The 18,267-nt window shown below is 42.6% G+C and overlaps 1 protein-coding gene across 2 annotated transcripts in view; it reads right to left on the bottom strand.

Annotated features, from left to right (window-relative positions):
• The window catches only part of LOC143788104 (venom factor-like), a 381,787-nt gene that overhangs the window by 100,611 nt on the left and 262,909 nt on the right, over positions 1-18,267 (bottom strand). For both annotated transcript variants that reach the window (XM_077277495.1, XM_077277503.1), the window contains one exon: positions 1,208-1,411. In XM_077277495.1, coding sequence (XP_077133610.1) covers positions 1,208-1,411 — 204 coding nt within the window. The remainder of the gene's footprint in view (positions 1-1,207; positions 1,412-18,267) is intronic.

Here is an 18,267-nt window from a genome sequence, read left to right as displayed (position 1 = left end):
GGCCATGACTGGCATAAAAACACCAAAAGTCGCAAAATATTTGCGCAACTTCGAGTTGGGAAAACTTTTTCAACATTTCAAGATGTTTTATGCCAGGAAACTGGAGAAAACTTCTTGACTAATCGTGCTCTTGGTGTCTACCACTGTCCTGTTTTGAATACTATTAGCAACTAAGGACAGTTCTATATCCCAAAAGCTAAGTTTTTGCCTCTATGCAATATTTTTAAAGTACCTGAAACCTTTGAAGCTGTACTAATAAATTTGGGAAGCTTTTTTATCCAAATGGATACCTTAATTTGCTTTGCTAACAAGTTAGATACTGTTTGATGCCACTATAAAGATAGCTATTTTACTTCCCCGGAAATTAAGATTTTTGGTACTAACCGTAAATTCTCTTTCTAATAGCCATCATTGGATGACACTGGAACCATTGGGATAGGGCTGCCATCTGGAGGCTGACACTAAGAACACATCTTAGAAAAAAAGCTGACTCATCCCCAACAGACTACACCTGGCCACCCAGACGTTCAGTGCAAAAACAGTAGGAGTAAAACCAAGACCCCCAAAACAAGAGACGGTGCTATGTCCTCCAGTTAAGGCTATGCTGTGTCCTCCAGTTAAGGCTACAAGAATTAGATTTTATGCTAAGAACCAAAAATCTTCATTTCTTGGATGCTTCATTGAGGGACACAGTAACCATGAGATGTCCTAAAGCAGTCCCTAAGGTGGGAAAACTAATGTTAGTACTGCATAAGGAATAATAGCAATCTCTCAGTTGGTACCGGAGTAACTTCTGCTTGAAGTACCCTTCCTCTAAGACTTGCATCCATAGAAGCAGAGTTAAGAGCTCTGCAAAGATGTCAACTGAAGACTAAGGAGCTGCTCAATGGAATAGGAAAACAGACAGGTGCTATCCCAGGAGGCTTTTACCAAATGGAGAAAGGAAAGTGACATTACATGTCTCACACTGGCAACTCCATCTTTCATTTGAAATAAGCTCTGGAGGCAAGTTCTCAGGGAAATACATGTCCGGCGATAAATCTTAACAGCTCATTTACATGTTAAGAAAAATCTGGATTTTTCTGGACTAAAACATTGGATTACAGACATCAAGATATCATTTTATTCAGCTTTCTATGACCTAAATGCCCATAGAGATGGCTTCAGAGGGTTGATCCCACTGACAGATTCCCATTAAATACTTTACCTTTTTTGATATTTTTCATAGCTGTGCTTCTCTTTTCGGCTCCAATGGTATTCCACCTTTTAGTGGTATCTAAATACTTAGTCAATATGACATTTGGTGTAGTGGTGACCATGTTCTGTTCTGGGCAGCCATCAGGAATATATATGAGAGATCCGAGATAAGTGTCATCTAAGGCACCCAACAAAGTTTCCCCCATGATATCGCCTACAAAAAAAAGGTAAATGAAGCATAGTTTTTCATTAACATAATATCAAATAAGAGGTTGTTTGTAATAATGATGATTGCATTTACTCAACATACTGCACTGAGTTAAATAGAAGTTGGATAGATATTGATTTTTGCCTGCTTTTTATATGTTTAAACATAAAGGAATATTGAGTAGTTGAATAGTGAGATGTTGGGTAGTGAATAGTGATGAGCGAATATACTCGTTACTCGAGATTTCTCAAGCATGCTCGGGGGGTCCTCCGAGTATTTTTTAGTGCTCGGAGTTTTAGTTTTCATCCCCGCAGCTGAATGATTTACATCCGATAGCCAGCATAAGTACATGTGGGGGTTGCCTGGTTGCTAGGGAATCCCCACATGTACTTATGCTGGCTAACAGATATAAATCATTCAGCTGCGGCAAGAAAAACTAAAACTCCGAGCACTAAAAAATACTCGGAGGACCCCCGAGCGTGCTCGAGAAATCTCGAGTAACGAATATATTTAGTCATCGCTAGTAGTGAAGCTCCACCTTTACTTACCTTTGAAGAATATATATTAATATATTTAAGTAGACGGTCATATGACAAAATGGGAATCACTCCCTCTTTCGCTATCTGGATGCATTTCAGCAATAAAAAGGACTCTCCTCTCAAAACTTTTTGAGAGTTTACCCAGATACGTCCCTCTCAGAGATTTACGTGCTTTTCTATCGGTCACTTTAAATTTCACGTGGGCAAGAAAAAGTCCTAAAATTCCAAAGTCGGTTATGTTGGCTGTTAAAAAGATGGGAGGCCTAGCGTCACCTAACTTTATTCAATATTATTGGGCATCTCAGTTTCACACAATCACATCATCATCTTTTAAACTTGCTTATACGAAATGGATAGAGATGGAAAAATTATAGTTAGCCCCAGCTCACCCCAACTCCTGGATATGGAATAGACCTATTAGGTCCAATGATGCACACCAGAAAAATATGGTCGGCTCTAAAAAATTCAGTCTGGCATCAACGAATTCCAGTCTTACTTCTTTCCTTTTCCATCCGAATTTCCCTGAAAGTCTAAGCTACTCAGTGACAGGGGTATGGACTCAATCTGGCTTGTTTAACTTCGCAGACATAATCAACTATAAAACACGAATTTTACATTCCTATGATGAGCTGAAAGCAAAGTTATCTTTCATTATTCCAATACATTAACCCTTTCGTGATCGGAGCTTTTTTCGTTTTTGGGTTTTCGTTTAACCCTCCCCTCGTTCCCAGAACCGTAATGTTTTCATTTTTTTGATCAATATGGCAATGTGAGGGCTTATTTTTTGCAGGACAAGTTGTACTTTTGAACGACACCATTGGTTTTAGCATGTCGTGCACTTGAAAACGGGAAAAAAATTCCAAGTGCGGTGAAATTGCAAAAAAAATTGCAAACCCACACTTGTTTTTTGTTTGGCTTTTTTGCTAGGTTCACTAAATGCTAAAACTGATTTGCCGCTATGATTCTCCACGTCATTATGAGTTCATAGACACCACACATGTCTAGGTTCTTTTTTATCTAAGTAGTGAAAAAAATTCCAAAGTTTTCTTAAAATTAAAAAAAAAAAAATTGTGCAATTTTCTGAGACCCGTAGCGTCTCCATTTTTCGCGATCTCGGGTTGAGTGAGGGCTTATTTTTTGCCTGCTGAGCTGATATTTTTAATGATACCATCAAAGATACGATCTTTTCATAGCCCGTTATTGCATTTCAATGCAATGTCGCGGCAACAAAAAAAACGTAATTCTGGCGTTTTGAATTTTTTTATCGCTACGCCGTTTAGCGATCAGGTTAATCCTTTTTTTATTGATAGATCGGGCGATTGTGAGCACGGCGATACCAAATATGTCTATGTTTGATTTTTTTATTGTTTTATTTTGAATGAGGCGAAAGAGGGGGGTGATATAAACTTATATATTTTTTTTTATTTTTTTCATATTTTTAATCACATTTTTTTTTTTACTTTTGGCATGCTTCAATAGCCTACATGGGAAGCTAGAAGCTGCCACAACTCGATCGGCTCTGCTACATAGAGGCGATGCTCAGATCGCCCGTATGTAGCAGTATTACTGCATTGCTATGAGCACCGACCACTGGGTGGCACTCATAGCATTCTGGGATCAACAACCAAAGAGGTCTCAAGGAGACCTCTGGTTGTAATGCCGATGCACCGCTGACCCCCGATCACGTGACGAGGGTCAGAAGTGCCCGGTTTTGAGGTGGGCTCACAGCCGGAGCCCACTTCAAAGCGGGGCTTCTGACGTCGGACGTACTATCCTGTCTGACGTCAGAAAGGGGTTAAGATTAGTAGCCATTTTGCCAAATTATTATTCTACGGCCTACAGGCCTCCATTCCTACCTCTTTCGAGAGACTTTGCAAGAATAGTTCGGCCAAAGGGCTAAAATATAGTATTTACAATATTCTATAGACTCAGGACACAGATTCCCTAAGTAGACACTCTTATATGCTCAAATGGGAGGAATATCTAGGTAAAACACTGACCGTAGTAGAATGGAGAAATGTTTGGACCATAGCAGCTAAGACTGCATCTTGTATTTCATACAAAAAAAATCAGTACAAAATTCTTCGTCTTTAGTAACACAAGCCTAAAATTTTACATAAAGTGGAACCATCTCTTCTTTCCCTTCGCTGGCTTTGCGTCTTGTCTAGAGGTCCTGTTTTTCACATTTTTTGGGACTACCCTCTGATTAAAGCATTTTGGGTGGAAGTCCATCTCTTCACTAAGCAAATTTTCAGAGTAGATGTCCCTCTAGATCCTCAGCTCTTTCTATTAAATATTTTTGCTGGGATCCATATCTAAGAGATCCATTAGATTGCTTTTATATATGTGGACAGCAACACGCTGTTTGATTGCCTACCACTGGAAGCAAACCTCTCCACCTTCCCAACTAGATCTATATTCTCACATCAAGATTGGTTGACAACCTATGAATGATGAAAAATCTAAAATGGCTTTGTTTCTTTTCCTGTAAAAATTGAAAAATGTATTTCAATAAAGATTACAATTTTAAAAAATAGTAGACGGCCATATATTCTTGCTGAAAAGCTGGATATACTGTATGTTTTGGACTATAAGACGCACCGGACCATAAGAAACACTTAGGTTTTAAAGGAGGAAATTAGGAAAAAAAATTGAAGCAAAAAATGTGGTCAAGTTCTGTACTTAATATCCACTATCCTGGTTTATATGGTCCCATCATCCCCATCCTGGTATGCATGGCTCCCTCATCTCTATCCTGGTATGCATGGCCCCCTCATCCCTAGCCTGGTATGCATGTCTCCCTTATCCCAATCCTGCTATGCAGGGCCCTCATCTCATCCTAATATGCATCTCCCCATCCTTATCCTGGTATGATTGGCCCCTATCTCTGTCCTGGTATGCATGGCCCCATCCTTATCTTGGTACGATTGGCCCCCATCCCCATCCTGGTATGCATGATCCCATCAGAAAACATAAAAAAAAAATTGCACTTACCTTCCCGGCGCGCTCTTGAGGCGTCTTGTTCCGATGTCAGCAGCTGCTTTATACTTGTAAGCAGCACATGGCAGGGACATCATGTGCATGGAGGGCAGTGAGTATTCATTGCTCTTTAGTAGCGAGCACAGTGTCAGCTGGAGCCGCTGGCTTCCTGCAGCTGCCGGCGATCACGTGTCTTCGCTACTAAAGGGAATGAATATTCACCGCATTCCACGCCCATGGGGTGGAATGCGGTGAATATCAATTTCTCTTAAGTAGCTGGCACACATGACCGCAGGCAGTTGCAGGAAGACTCTGGCTGACATTGTGCTCATTACTAAATAGCATTGAATACTCACTGCCCTTGACGCATATAGTCCCGGTGTGCAGAGCAGTGAGTATTCCATCAGCTGTCCTTCGGCTTGTAAGCAGTGCATGACGTCCTTGCCATGCGCTGCTTACAATCATAAAGCAGCTGCTGGCATCGGAACAAGACCATACCAGGACAGAGATGGGGGCCAAACATACCAGGATAAGGATGGGGTCATGCATACCTGGACAGGGATGGGTGATAATCATACCAGGATGCCCATTAGAATTTTGGGCATCGACCGCCACCACCATGTCCACCGCCATGTCATTATGCGGCCCTCGCTTCACATTTTCAGAGGGTAGCGGGACTATTTAAATGGAGGGGTTGTATCCATCGGTAAGCATCATATTAGAATCGGAACACTTTCTTTGTATCGGGCCTCCTGATGAGCCAGAGGGGCGAAACGCGTTGAGGCGGAAGTGGCGGGTGGACATGCATGGATGAGTACCAATATATATTCTCCTTTTGTCATGTCTCAATCTGTGCTCATGTTCCTAAAGGGCAAATAGGGCATGGCCTGGACTGCAGCAAACCTTTGTTACCAGAAATAGACTATATGTTTTGGTACTTGTCATTTTGAAGGGTTAACCATATTTATTATTGAGATTTTACGGTTATCCCATTGATATCAATTAAGCAGGATTTATATGCATAATGTTTCCACCATTCGCCGATTGTGTTCATCATTTGGTTTTATTTGCACGCACATCTGGGGATTAGGGTTATCCTTAGTTTTGTAGGAGTGATCACTGTATAGACCTAGAGGTGCCCTTTATTCCCTACCTGGGGAGGGTTACGGCTCATGATATTTTTAGGGCCACAAGGGGCAGCCATCGTTGAGCGGGGGCGCCAGTCCGTTTCCCATAGGGTGCCAACCCCCGCTGGTAGGAAGGTGACAGCATAGATACAGTACTAGGGATCCCCTAATATCCCATAGTTTTGTTTATTTCTTCACGTGTGTTTTTTGGTTCTTTTTGTGACCTATCTATTGGTTTTAATAATGAATAATAAAAATTGGCTTTTATAGGGTAGGTTTATGATTTATACTAGTTGATTTATGCCCTTTAGTAATCTATTTTGGTATTTAGTGTCTAAAACTTTTTTTGTCCGGTTATGGCTAGCTTTCTAACAGGTCCAGTTAATTTAGACTCATGGTTGGAGGATGCAAACCAGGCCTTCAGTGTAGACGGCTCTGGGGACAGCAATACTGGCACTCTTACACTTAAGAACATATTTAATGAGATCTATGCAGGATACAAAGAATATATAAAGTCTTGGTGGGAAATCAGGACATTGGAAAACTATATGAAAAATAGAATTATTCCTAGGGGATTAAGAATTGATATCACTCCCTCCCCAAGGTCATCATCTCCAGAGGTACTGAATTTATGGTTGAAAGAATCCATTGATTCATCTTTGAGGTTCATGCAGATCTTATTACTTGAAGAAATTATTAGAGAAAGCAGCTAATTTGAATAAATTGATTGAAAACGTTCTGAAATTTAAATCAGACCCAGACTTTAATAGGAGGGAGGGCCTTCTGCAAACATCAGTGGAAAAATACCAAGCCCTCCTAAAAGAAAGGAAACAGCTGCAATTTCAGAAAGATCTAAAAATTTTTGGAGAGAATAAGGTCTACAATTTTCAAAAAGACAGGGCCTCTGAAGCTTCATCATCAGATATAGAGACCTCTGATTCAGAAAGGGCTGATCTACCAAACTGAGATACACATTTCTTTAGGAGTTTTCCACAAAGACAAAGATGGCAGGGCAAAAAATGAGGTGGCCATGGAAAGAGAGGGAGGGGAGGTTTAGGAAGCGGGGGAGAGCAGAGAAATACATCTGGGGTGGCCCCCTCCTCATCTGTACCTGTATCCTCTTCTTCCTCTTTTTTAGAGCAGGGTGCGAGGACGGGTTACTTCCTAAGAACCAAGTACAATTAAATAGGGGTCAAATTATCAACCTTTCCTCTTATTCCCTCTCAAGGACTGAAACTGATGTTTTACTTAAAGGGTTAAATTTCGTCCCAACAAAAATTTAATTGTTTTGAATGGGTTAAAGACATCAACCTGTTTTGCAGGAAATTAAAATGGAAAAAATTCTTTAGGTCAAATGATCGGGAAGAGTGTCATAGGCTTGGTTTACAGGAGGAGGACCTCGAGGGGTATCAGGCTTTACTTGGCCTTATTAGTGAAAACACGCAAAATTTAGAAAGTGGGAAGGGACCTTTTACAACATTAAAAAATAAAAGCACCCGTATGGCACCTCAGGGTGACATAATGAATATCGATATTTTCCTGCAATTAGTGGAAAGAGACCTAAGAAAAATAAAAGGGTCTAACTCGGACATAGAATTTAATCTAACAGAAAAAGAGAGAGAAGCCCTTGAGGTATTGAAAAGGAATGATCGTTTGATCGTTAAGTCATCTGATAAAGGTGGTAACTTAATAATTATGGACCATGTGGAATACTGTAGAATGTGTAATGCCATTCTTCAGGACAGAGATACTTACGAGATCTTGAGATCTGATCCAATGAACACATATAAGGCTGATTTGAAATCAATTCTTGATCTTGCATTTACTGCGGACCTCATTTCAAAATCTGAATATGACTTTCTATCACCTGCTTTTCCCGTAGTGGCAACGTTTTATACACTGCCCAAGATACACAAAGGCTTGGACCCCTTGAAAGGACGTCCAATTGTGTCAGGGGTAAATTCACTAACACAAAATTGCGGGTTATATTTAGATGAGATACTGCGCCCTTTTGTAACATCAATTCCATCTTACCTAAGAGACACTTCTGACCTTCTGCAGAAACTGGTGGGCCTCCACGTGGAAAAAAGGGCTTGGTTGGCATCAATAGACGTGGAGGCCCTTTACAGTAATATACCACATAAAAAAGGAATTGAGGGAGTTAACCACTTCCTCAGGCAAAGGTCAACAGCATGCAATGCACACAATAAATTTGTTTTGTCTCTTTTGGAGTTTACCCTCTCTCATAATGCCTTCACCTTTAATGGGAGGCATTACCACCAGCTCAGGGGCACTGCGATGGGGAGTCCATGTGCCCAATTGTATGCAAATTTGTTCCTGGGCTGGTGGGAGGAGACAATAGTGTTTGGGGAAGAGATGGAATGGTGGCATGAATTTATAGCCATCTGGTACAGATTTATTGACGATGTTTTCGTGGTCTGGACAGGTACCAGGGAGTTGTTTGAGCGGTTTATTGGTTCTTTAAATATTAACAACATAGGTATGAGATTTACATCAGAGATTTGGAGGGAGGAAATAGCTTTCCTGGATGTCAAAATCAAGAAAGAACCTGACGGTAGTTTGTCATCAAACATCTATCGTAAACCAACGAGCACAAATAACCTCCTGAACTGGCAAAGTCATCACCCTGTCCCCCTGAAAAAAGGGATTCCTAGGGGTCAGTTTTTAAGATTCCGGAGGAACTGCTCTGACAACAAAATCTTTAGGAGTCAAGCAGGAGACATGTACAATAGATTTAGGGAAAAAGGGTATCCAGGACATGTGTTAGAGACAGCTTATAGGGTCGCTGAGAAAGAGGATAGAGAGAAGTTGTTGCAGGGGAAGAGTGGTAGAAAAACACAAGAATCTGAGAATGATGTGATTAGAATCATTGGTACCTTTGATCATCAACACCAGAGTGTCAGAGAGATCATTAACAAACATTGGGACATATTAAAAATGGACCCAGATCTTAGTGATTGTATAGGCGAGCGACCAAATATTACATTTCGCAAAGGAAAGTCCATCAAAGATCTTTTGGTGCATAGCCACTACAAAAGACCAGTGGCAGAAGGGACTTGGCTGGATAGGAAGCCATGTGGCTTCTATCGTTGTGGCCATTGCCATATGTGTAAGTGGATGAAGCCAAATAAATCCTTTGAGAGTTCATCTTCGGGTAAAAAATTCTACCAGAGAGACTTCTCCAATTGTAAAATGACTGGTGTTGTCTATAAGGCCACCTGCCCTTGTCCGAAGGGCTACGTAGGGAAGACAAAACGTGAGTTCCGGAGAAGGGTGGGGGAACACCTGGGGGATATAAGGAACAATAGGGATACCCCCCTAGCCAAACATATGAGATCAGTCCATGGAGATCAACTGGATAATATTCACTTTATGATCATTGAAGTGGCAATACATAATTGTAGAGGTGGAAACCAGGATAAGTCCATCCTCAAAAGGGAATGTGAGTGGACATTTAGACTGGACTCACTGGTGCCCAAAGGTCTAAATGAACAAATATCTTTTGCCTGCTTCCTGTAGACCGGGTGTGTGGCTCCGGCCATATGGGTGTATTGTCCCATTTGGACTGCTTGGATATAGATATAGAAAAGCTAATAGGGAAATACTGGACCAAAAAAATCCCCCCCCCATTTTGGGGTTTTACACATTGATGTAACCTATTTTTAATAATAAAAATCCTCCATTGGTTCCTGACCTATTCTCCTTCCCCCCTCCTCTTTAACTATAACGGCCATTGTTGTGGAGTTTTATACTCCATTTGCAATTTATCACACCAGGAGAGAAAAGAAAAAAATTTTTTTGCAATTTCTATATGGGATTCAATCGAGTCTGTTTGTAATCTACTAATTCTATGTGAAGTAGGATACTTTATTTAGAATTAATGTTACCATTTGTAACCTGTTTTCCCCTTGGCTGCTTAAAAACAATAATTATGGGCTGATCGAATAATGTGACTCAATTTAGGGGTCGCCCCTTTAATCCATTAATGCAGCGTTCTGGTTCTGTTCCGAGTCATCTGTATTTTATAGGGTTAACAACTCTGTGGCAGTCATTTGACTGCATTTAGCTAGGATCACGTATTCTGTTGGGTGTATGCGCCATCGGCTATCCATTGAAAAAACTGAGGATAGTGCCAGAGCGCAGCCCTCCATATTGCAAGGGCCGCGCCTTCCATACTGAGTCTGCGCAGTTTAATCTTATGCGTTCCAACTGGGGCATGCGCAATGGAATGTTTCCCACATGACTGCGCGGCCACGGCACTTCCGGTTTGGCGCAGCGGAAGTGTAAGGGGAGAGAGACAATAGCGGGACTATTTAAATGGAGGGGTTGTATCCATCGGTAAGCATCATATTAGAATCGGAACACTTTCTCTGTATCGGGCCTCCTGATGAGCCAGAGGGGCGAAACGCGTTGAGGCGGAAGTGGCGGGTGGACATGCATGGAGGAGTACCAATATATATATTCTCCTTTTGTCATGTCTCAATCTGTGCTCATCTTCCTAAAGGGCAAATAGGGCATGGCCTGGACTGCAGCAAACCTTTGTTACCAGAAATAGACTTTATGTTTTGGTACTTGTCATTTTGAAGGGTTAACCATATTTATTATTGAGATTTTACGGTTATCCCATTGATATCAATTAAGCAGGATTTATATGCATAATGTTTCCACCATTCGCCGATTGTGTTCATCATTTGGTTTTATTTGCACGCACATCTGGGGATTAGGGTTATCCTTAGTTTTGTAGGAGTGATCACTGTATAGACCTAGAGGTGCCCTTTATTCCCTACCTGGGGAGGGTTACGGCTCATGATATTTTTAGGGCCACAAGGGGCAGCCATCGATGAGCGGGGGCGCCAGTCCGTTTCCCATAGGGTGCCAACCCCCGCTGCTAGGAAGGTGAAAGCATAGATACAGTACTAGGGATCCCCTAATATCCCATAGTTTTATTTATTTTTTCACGCGTGTTTTTTGGTTCTTTTTGTGACCTATCTATTGGTTTTAATAATGAATAATAAAAATTGGCTTTTATAGGGTAGGTTTATGATTTATACTAGTTGATTTATGCCCTTTAGTAATCTATTTTAGTATTTAGTCACATTTTCAGAGGGCCAGCAGGTGCCGTGAAACCTGAGTTTTGAAAGGGCCCTCGGGTGGACCTGTATAATATATTTGGGAAGTCCCTCCCTCATTCAACATTGTTAGTTAGAAAGTGGAATATATATTCCCCCATCAATTTACAATGCCAGCTAAAACATGTCCATTTGACTTTTGGGCTTCGCCTGCCACTGCCATGTCCACCTCTATGTCATTATGCGGCCCTCGCTTCACATTTTTAGAGGGCCAGCAGGTGACGTGAAACTTGAGTTTTGTGAGCTGCACAGTTCATTTTGGCCACTGGATCTCAAGGGAGCCAATTTCTTAGTGGGTGAAGCCGCTGTAAGGTGAATATAATACAGGAGTTTTGGGAGCTGTATGATCAATGTTAGTAAACTGGATTCTACCAGACACCAAAAGCATAAGGCACAAGCCTACACAGTTCTTCTGGAAACTACACAACCAGGCAAAATGTATCTTTTAATACATATTAGTCCTTAAAAAACATTAGTCACACTCCGTATATACCGTATATACTCGAGTATAAGCCAAGATTTTCAGCCCAAATTTTTGGGCTGAAAGTGCCCCTCTCGGCTGATACTCGAGTCACGGTCGGCGGGTGAGGGGGAGAGGGCGCTGAGGCATACTTACCTGCTTCCGGGGCTCCTGGCGCTCCCCCTGCCTGTCCCACGGTCTCCGGGTACCGCAGCTCTTCCCCTGTTCAGCGGTCACGTGGGACCGCTCATTAGAGAAATGAATATGGACTCCACTCCCATAGGGGCGGAGCCGCCTATTCATTTCTCTAATCAGCGGTAACGGTGACCGCTGATAGAGGAAGAGGCTGCGGCACCGAAGACCAGCTGTCCGGGGGAAGGAGCGGGATGCCGGGAGCAGGTAAGTATGTCATATTCACCTGTCCGCATTCCACACGCCGGGCGCCGATCCATCTTCCCGGCGTCTCTCCGCACTGACTGTGCAGGTCAGAGGGCGCGATGACGCATATAGTGTGCGCGCCGCCCTCTGCCTGATCAGTCAGTGCGGAGAGACGCCAGGACGGGACGCTGAGGAGCTGCAAGCAAGAGAGGTGAGTATGTGTTTTATTATTTTTATTGCAGCAGCAGCACAGCTTTCTATGGCACAGCTTTCTATGGTACATCTATGGGGCGATAATGAACAGTGCAGAGCACTATATGGCACAGCTATGGGGCAATTATGAACGATGCAGAGCACTATATGGAACAGCTATGGGGCAATTATGAACGGTGCAGAGCACTATATGGCACAGCTATGGGGCAATTATGAACGGTGCAGAGCACTATATGGCTCAGCTATGGGGTAATTATGAATGGTGCAGAGCACTATGTGGCACAGCTATGGGGCAATAATGAACGGTGCAGAGCACTATATGGCACAGCTTTCTATGGTACAGCTATGGGGCAATAATGAACAGTGCAGAGCACTATATGGCACAGCTATGGGGCAATAATGAACGGTGCAGAGCACTATATGGCACAGCTTTCTATGGTACAGCTATGGGGCAATAATGAATGGTGCAGAGCACTATATGGCACAGCTATGGGGCAATAATGAACGGTGCAGAGCACTATATGGCACAGCTATTGGGCAATAATGAACGGTGCAGAGCACTATATGGCACAGCTTTCTATGGTACAGCTATGGGGCAATAATGAACGGTGCAGAGCACTATATGGCACAGCTATGGGGCAATAAGGAACGGTGCAGAGCACTATATGGCACAGCTATGGGGCAATAATGAACGGTGCAGAGCACTATATGGCACAGCTTTCTATGGTACAGCTATGGGGCAATAATGAACGGTGCAGAGCACTATATGGCACAGCTATGGGGCAATAATGAACGTGCAGAGCACTATATGGCACAGCTTTCTATAGTACAGCTATGGGGCAATAATGAATGGTGCAGAGCACTATATGGCACAGCTATGGGGCCATAATGAACGGTATGGAGCATCTATTTTTATTTTTGAAATTCACCGGTAGCTGCTGCATTTTCCACCCTAGGCTTATACTCGAGTCAATAAGTTTTCCCAGTTTTTTGTGGCAAAATTAGGGGGGTCGGCTTATACTCGGGTCGGCTTATACTCGAGTATATACGGTAAGTTAAATTAACCAGAACCCATGAAACAAAGGGCACAAGAAGTGTATAGAAAATATGTAAAAATCAATTTACGGTATTATTGTTAATTATACTTAAAATTGATGTCAAAGTATGTAATGGATGCTACTGGTCAGGCCAGAAGACGAGCAGCAAACTGACACACTACTGTAAATACAGGTTAATAGTATTATTATTGAGCTCAGTGGTATTCAAAAGAAAATTCAAATATCAAGAGCAAAGGGAAAAATCAATAATGCAAAGATGGCAACTGTCAATACTCAAAGATTAACCCTATTTAGAAGGCAGATCAATAAGTATTAAAATAAGGCATAATGTCATTCACCCAAGACATGATAGAATAATTTGTAGTTTTTTTTTTTTACCAATAAAACATCAAGCTAACACCCTTGATCACAATGTAGAAGAACTACCAAAATATATAAGGTGTCTAAGTGCACATAAATAAGGTAAAAATCTACCAGGTCTCCGTATGGAAGAACTGCCAAAACATTTATAAGGTGTCTGAGTGCATGACAACAAGGTAAGAAATCTATCAAATCAAAATTTCCCTAGTTAACCTACTTAATATTTATGGACATAACTGTTTATCACTCATGGTAATTCTGCTTCATGTCACCTATCTTAGCCATGGTTTTTTCCTTTTTTTTTTTTTCTGTGCTATGTTGTGCATAAATATGTGATTCTTCGGAATTTCTTTTAGTCTTTGCCTTATGAAGAGACCTGTGTAGTCTCGAAAGCTTGCAATTTGTTACCATCTTTTCAGTTAGCCATTAAAAGGTATCAACCACTGAGGACTCTCAATTCTAAATATTTTCCTAGTTAACCTAAACAGAACTAATTAACCACATGCTACAGTGCATAAAGTGTGCTAAATACATACATGTCAGTTAGCTGCTCATCTTCTGGTCTCACCAGTAGCATCCATTATATACTTTCACATCAATTTTATGTACACTTCTCAAAAAAATAAAGGGAACACTTAAACAACAGAATATAACTCCAAGTAAATCAAACTTCTGTGAAATCAAACTGTCCACTTAGGAAGCAACACTGTTTGACAATCAATCTCACATGCTGTTGTGCAAATGGAATAGACAACAGCTGGAAATTATTGGCAATTATCAAGACACAATCAATAAAGGAGTGGTGCTGCAGGTGGGCACCACAGACCACATCTCAGTACCAATGCTTTCTAGCTGATGTCACTTTTGAATGTTGGTTATGCTTTCACACTCGTGGCAGCATGAGATGGACTCTACAACCAACACAAGCGGTTCAGGTAGTGCAGCTCATCCAGGATGGCACATCAATGCGAGCTGTGGCAAGAAGGTTTCCTGTGTCTGTCAGCATAGTGTCCAGAGGCTGGAGGCACTACCAGGAGACAGGCCAGTACACCAGGAGACGTGGAGGGAGCCGTAGGAGGGCAGCAACCCAGCAGCAGGACCGCTACCTCAGCCTTTGTGCAAGGAGTAACAGTAGGAACACTGCCAGAGCCCTTCAAAATGACCTCCAGCAGGCCACAAATGTTCATGCGTCTGCACAAACGGTAAGAAACCGACTCCATGAGGATGTCCTGAGTACCTGACATCCACAGATGCGGGTTGTGCTCACAGCCCAACACCGTGCAGGACGCTTGGCATTTGCCACAGAACACCAGGATTGGCAAATTTACCACTGGCGCCCTGTGCTCTTCACAGATGAAAGCAGGTTCACACTGAGCACATGTGACACACATGACAGAGTCTGGAGATGCCGTGGATAGCAATCTGCTGCCTGCAACATCCTTCAGCATGACCGGTTTGGCAGTGGGTCAGTAATGGTGTGGGTTGGCATTTCTTTGGTTGGCCGCACAGCCCTCCATGTGCTCGCCAGAGTTAGCCTGACTGCCATTAGGTACCGAGAGGAGATCCTTAGACCCCTTGTGAGACCATATGCTGGTGCGGTTGGCCCTGAGTTCCTCATAATGCAGGACAATGCCAGACCTCATGTGGAGTGTGTCATTAGTTCCTGCAAGATGAAGGCATTGCAGCTATAGACTGGCCCGCACGTTCCCCAGACCTGAATCTGATTGAACACATCTGGGACATCATGTCTCGCACCATCCACCAACGTCACGTCGCAGCACAGACTGTCCAGGAGTTGGCGGATGCTTTAGTCCAGGTCTGAGGGGAGATCCCTTAGGAGACCATCTGCTGCCTCATCAGGAGAATGCCCAGGCGTTGTAGGGAGATCATACAGGCACGTGGAGGCCACACACACTACTGAGCATCATTTCCTTGTCTTGAGGCATTTCCACTGAAGTTGGATCAGCCTGTAACTTCATTTTCTACTTTGATTTTGAGCATCATTCCAACTCCAGACCTCCGTGGGATATTAGTTGTGATTTATGTTGATAATTTTTACGTTTTATTGTTCTCAACACATTCCACTATGTAATGAATAAAGATTTACAACTGGAGTATTTCATTCAGTGATATCTAGGATGTGGGAATTTAGTGTTCCTTATATTTTTTTGAGCAGTGTATAATTAACAATAATAAATTGATTTTGACATATTTTCTATACACTTCTTGTGCCCTTTGTTTCATGGGTTCTGATTAATTTAAAATTTATCTTTTGCATGGTTTTAAGCAACAGTGGAGTAATTATAGGACATGTCCCAGAGAGTGTCAAGGTCTGTGGAATGTATTACTCAGGTGACAGGCAGTGCTATTTTTTCCACAAACATGATCTTTTAGTCCCCAATTATTTTACCAAGGGTGACAGGAGAAATTGGACCCCAAAAGTTGTCCAATTTGTCCTGAGTATGCTGATACCTCATATGTGGGGAAAACCACTGTTTGGGTGCACGGCAGAGCTCGGAAGGAGCGCCGTTTGACTTTTTCAAACCAAACAGTGGAAACCCCCCACAAGTGACCACATTTTGGAAACTAGACCCACCAAGGAACTTATCTAGATGTGTGGTAAGCACTTTGACCCCCCAAGTATTTCACTGAAGTTTATAACGCCCGAGCATGAAAATAAAAAATCATATTTTTTCCACAAACATGATCTTTTCGTCCCCAATTTTTTATTTTACCAAGGGTAACAGGAAAAATTGGACCCCAAAAGTTGTTGTCTAATTTGTCCTGAGTACACTGGTACATATGTGGGAGAAAAGTACTATTTGGGCATACGTTGGGGCTCGGAAGGGAAGTAGTGACGTTTTGGAATGCCGACTTTGATGAAATGGTCTGAAGGTGTCATGTTCTGTTTGCAGAGCCCCTGATGTGCCTAAACAGTAGAAACCCCCAAGTTATCCCTATTTTGGAAACTAGACCCCCTAAGGTACTTATCTAGATGTGTGGTGAGAACTTTGAACCCCCAAGTGTTTCACTAAAGTTTATAATGCCCGGGTGTGAAAAAAACCAACATTTTTTTCCACAAAAATGATCTTTTAGTCTGCAATTTTTAATGTTTCCAAGGGTAACAGGATAAATTGGACCCCAAAAGTTGTTGTCCAATTTGTTTTGAGTACGCTGATACCCCATATATGGGAGAAAACTACTGTTTGGGCACACGTCGGGGGTCGGAATGGAAGTAGTGATGTTTTGTAATGCAGACTTTGATGGAATGGTCTTCGGGCCGATCCTAGGCAGGTCGCCGACAGGGCACAGTGTGGTAACACAGGTAAGATGGCACCAGAATTTTAAAGCGATCACCGCAACTTCGGTCGCAATGTCGCATTAAAGATATGACGTACTATCCCGTCCATGGTCAGACAGGCCCAGGTCACATTGACGGGATAGTACATCGGATATCAGAGAGGGGTTAATGGGGTTAAGCTGCAGACAAGAACAAGGTCGCTGGGCAGCATTGAGTTTCAGCTCCCTCCAAAGATTTTCTTGAAATGCTTCTTATGGAGCCACTCCTTAGTTGTCCTGGCTGTGTGTTTCAGGTAATTGAAATGCTGGAAACCCCAGCTAAAACCCATCTTCAATTCTCCTACTGAGGGAAGGAGATTTTTGGCCAAAATATCGCAATACATGACCCCATCCATCCTTCCTTCAATACAGTGCAATCGTCCTGTCCCCTTTGCAGAAAAGCACCCCTAAAGTTTGATGTTTCCCCTACCATGCTTCACAGTTGGGACAATGTTCTTGGAGTTGTACTCATCCTTCTTCCTCCAAATACGGCGAGTGGAGTTGATATCAAAAAGTTCTATTTTAGTCTCATCTGACCACATGACCTTCTCTCGTGCCTGCTCTGGATGATCCAGATGGTCATTGGTGAACTTCAAACTGGCATGGACATGTGCTGGCATGAGCAAGGGTCCTTGTGTGCCCTGCAGGATATTAACCCCTTTCTGACCTCGAACGTACTATCCCGTCCGAGGTCAGAAGCCCCGCTTCGGCGGTGAGCCCGCATCAAAGCCGGGACATTTCAGCTGTTTTGAACAGCTGACATGTGCCCGTAATAGGCGCGGGCAGAATCACGATCTGCCCGCGCCTATTAACTAGTTAAATGCCGCTGTCAAACGCAGACAGCGGCATTTAACTACCGCTTCTGGCCGGGCAGCCGGAAATATGCGCATCGCCGACCCCCGTCACATGATCGGAGGTCGGTGATGCTTCTCCATTGTAACCATAGAGGTCCTTGAGACCTCTATGTTTACTGATCTCCGGCAGCTGTGAGCGCCACCCTGTGGTTGGCGCTCACAGCACACCTGATTTTCGGCTACATAAGATCGCTGCCATGTAGCAGAGGCGATCACGTTGTGCCAGCTTCTAGCCTCCTATGGAGGCTATTGAAGCATGGCAAAAGTTAAAAAAAAAGTAAAAAAAATATGAAAAAAATAAAAAAATATAAAAGTTTAAATCACCCCCCTTTCGCCCCATTCAAAATAAATCAATAAAAAAAAAATCAAATCTACACATATTTGGTATCGCCGTGTTCAGAATCG

The sequence above is a fragment of the Ranitomeya variabilis genome, chromosome 1 (assembly GCF_051348905.1).
Source record: "Ranitomeya variabilis isolate aRanVar5 chromosome 1, aRanVar5.hap1, whole genome shotgun sequence".
NCBI classification, from domain to species: Eukaryota; Metazoa; Chordata; class Amphibia; order Anura; family Dendrobatidae; genus Ranitomeya; species Ranitomeya variabilis.
This window is presented reverse-complemented; position numbering and strand designations above follow the sequence as displayed.